Source organism: Lactuca sativa, chromosome 2 (assembly GCF_002870075.4).
Source record: "Lactuca sativa cultivar Salinas chromosome 2, Lsat_Salinas_v11, whole genome shotgun sequence".
Classification (NCBI taxonomy): Eukaryota; Viridiplantae; Streptophyta; class Magnoliopsida; order Asterales; family Asteraceae; genus Lactuca; species Lactuca sativa.
Genome location: NC_056624.2, coordinates 44,382,584 through 44,385,207, shown reverse-complemented (window position 1 = coordinate 44,385,207; position 2,624 = coordinate 44,382,584). Strand labels below are relative to the sequence as shown.

Sequence of the window (2,624 nt, the reverse complement as noted above, 5' to 3'; positions counted from 1 at the left end):
GTTGAATGATTTTTTTGACAGTCTTACGTTCTACATTGGTATATGCATTCACTGAGAAACTCGGCTGATCGAAGATCACAACTTGGAAATCGGATTAGGGTTCTTGATCCACACTCAATGATGAAAGAAAGTGAATCGACTAACAAAATTAGGGACTATAAATGCGAAGGAGGCTCGATATCATCTGTATGACGGTAAAGGAATACATACTCTCATCTATCCTAATAAATGAAGATTTTTTTGCCACACGTCACACTCTCATTCAATTTGACAAATGTCATTTTATTGTTATTTTGAATTAATTTTTTTCCCACATGTCATTTTATGGGTCTTTCTATTTAAAAAAATTCCACATAGTACTTTAACTAGGTGTAAGACTCATGTATTACATAGGTTAATTAAAAAAATTAAATGTAAATGTCTAAATACTTAAGAACTTTGGATTTATAAAAAAATAAGAAAAATAATGAATTATTAAAATTGATTTTTTTATCTTTTAAATTTAAATAAATAAACAAAATAAACTAATGAACTTTAATTTGATAATTTTGAAATAAAAAGGTAAGACCATTAATGAAATTGATATTCATTTATCATTATATTTATTGTAATTATTACATAAAAGTATTATGTGAAATTTATTAAAATATAAAAACTCATACAATGACATATGGAAAAGAAATTTATTTAAAATAACCACAAAATGACATTTAATAAATTGAATGAGAGTGTCACATAACAAAAAAAAAAAAAAACCTATGTTAATACCCTCGTTTTGACAAGTTAAACCTATGTTAATAGCGGAGAACAATAAGAAGGTTAAAACAACAAAATAAAATAAAAATAAGATCTGGACCAAAATAACAATTTTTAAGTAACACAAAGGACCATTTTTGAGCTTTTTCTAAAAGTTATCAAAGTCTATCGACATTCATTGTAGGTGCCGCGTTACACGTGCGAAGTACCTTCTTCGTCCACCTTGGTCGACAAGTAAGGTCTGCAAAACCCTAAAATCAGTAACAAACAACCGATCTGAAATCACTGGGTAGCACAGCAGAGAACAAAAATGGGGTTGCAATGGATGATTTTGACTTATGTTGTTGCTGCGGAGGCAGTCATGGCCGTCTTGATAACTTTGCCTTCTCCCAAGGCTTTGAAGTCTACTCTCGTCTCTCTGATTTCTCTCATTTTACAGCCCTCCATGTTCATCGTCCCCTTTGCTAGTTTTCAGCTTCTAGGTTTTCTTACTTTTTATCTCTTCTGCGCTCTTAATTAGCTATTGATTCTTACTTTCGTAATTGATCTACTTTTTATGCCTTATGATGTTCCAGATATCTACTGGAAGAACGAGCACAGGTTGATGTGTTCTGGTGAGGCTTGTACTGCTGCTGAGAGAGATCGATACGAGAAATCGGTAATTGTTCTTCTAAACCCTAACATCTAATCGTTCATTTGGGGTTTTTAACATCTATATAGAATTTATTGCATCTGTCGAACATATTTGGTTGGAATTAGCCAATCAGGTACCAATTTCAAGCTTCTGATTTGCGATAGATCTTGAGAGTAGAGAGGACTTATGATTGTGATTTGTTCTTCGTTTATGAAAGTGATTAATCTCTCCAAATGGTTGAATTTTCAAAGAACCTTCATCTAGTTGTGCTCAGTAATCATGTCAATAGTATATTTGATTTGTGGCTTTCTCCAATTTAAACACTTTCACAAATCAAGTGTTTTCTAGATAAACGATGTTAAAAAATATTCGATTATTTCTGTATGTTTTGATGTTTTCAAAGTGTTAAAATTGATCTAAAAAATAAGTGCATCAAACTTGTGACATGATGATATAAACTGTTGTTGCAGATATACAAGTCTCAGAGGAATATTATTCTGTGTTGTGCAGCTTGTCTTCTTTACTGGTAAGTGAATGGTTGTTTTACTACGTAACCACTAAACTATTATTTTATTATTGATTTAGGCACAATTAAATTAATTTTTTTGTCAGTTTAGCCACTGATTTTATTTATTTATTTATATAAATGGTGTTTGACAATATGTATGTGAATTGTGATGCAATGCAATGAAGGTGTGTGTATCGTGTTTGCAAGTACCACAAGGAGATTCAAACAATGGAGGAAGTTGAAAAGAGGTACAAGGAAGAGTAGCTTATAGCTTACGTATTCTTTTTCTTCGAATGTTTCCATGTCATCTTCATGTTTTCAATCCTAGGATTTTATTGTACCTTAAAAATCATGGATTTCTGCATTATCGTGTGGTTAAAATAGCTATTACTATCTTACATATTATGCAATTTCTATTTTCTTATAATAAAACTGGGAGGCTCTCTTTTTCCTCATCATAAAAAGTAACTTTTAAAAATTAATCTTGTCATGTTGTGTGTAAGAGATAGAAGAAAGAAATAAGTTATATTACCTATGATATGGATTTGAACATGTCTTATCTATTATACATGTATGTGACATTGACATTTATTGAGAAGGCATGGTATATTTATATATTAGCTCCATTACATTACCATACCATCGTATCCTGTTTCTCCAATCCAATTATTGTTCATTTGAAAAGGATCCATGCACCAGATACCAATCTACTTTTTTTTTTTTTTA

At 30.8% G+C, this 2,624-nt stretch overlaps 1 protein-coding gene across 1 annotated transcript; it reads left to right on the top strand.

Moving 5' to 3' along the window:
• The first annotated feature begins 945 nt into the window (after positions 1-945).
• On the top strand, positions 946-2,330 carry LOC111887179 (uncharacterized). Its single transcript, XM_023883334.3, has 4 exons — positions 946-1,238; positions 1,332-1,414; positions 1,861-1,916; positions 2,084-2,330. The coding sequence occupies exons 1-4, from the start codon at positions 1,067-1,069 to the stop codon at positions 2,160-2,162; spliced, it is 390 nt and encodes a 129-aa protein (XP_023739102.1). The 5' UTR covers positions 946-1,066; the 3' UTR covers positions 2,163-2,330.
• Positions 2,331-2,624: the final 294 nt, after the last annotated feature.

Excerpts from the sequence above, each read along its gene's own strand:
- LOC111887179 (XM_023883334.3), top strand. The coding sequence starts at position 1,067 with ATGGGGTTGCAATGGATGATTTTGACTTATGTTGTTGCTGCGGAGGCA. Across the intron at positions 1,239-1,331 it reads TGCTAGTTTTCAGCTTCTAG|ATATCTACTGGAAGAACGAG; the intron begins GTTTTCTTACTT and ends ATGATGTTCCAG. Across the intron at positions 1,415-1,860 it reads GAGATCGATACGAGAAATCG|ATATACAAGTCTCAGAGGAA; the intron begins GTAATTGTTCTT and ends CTGTTGTTGCAG.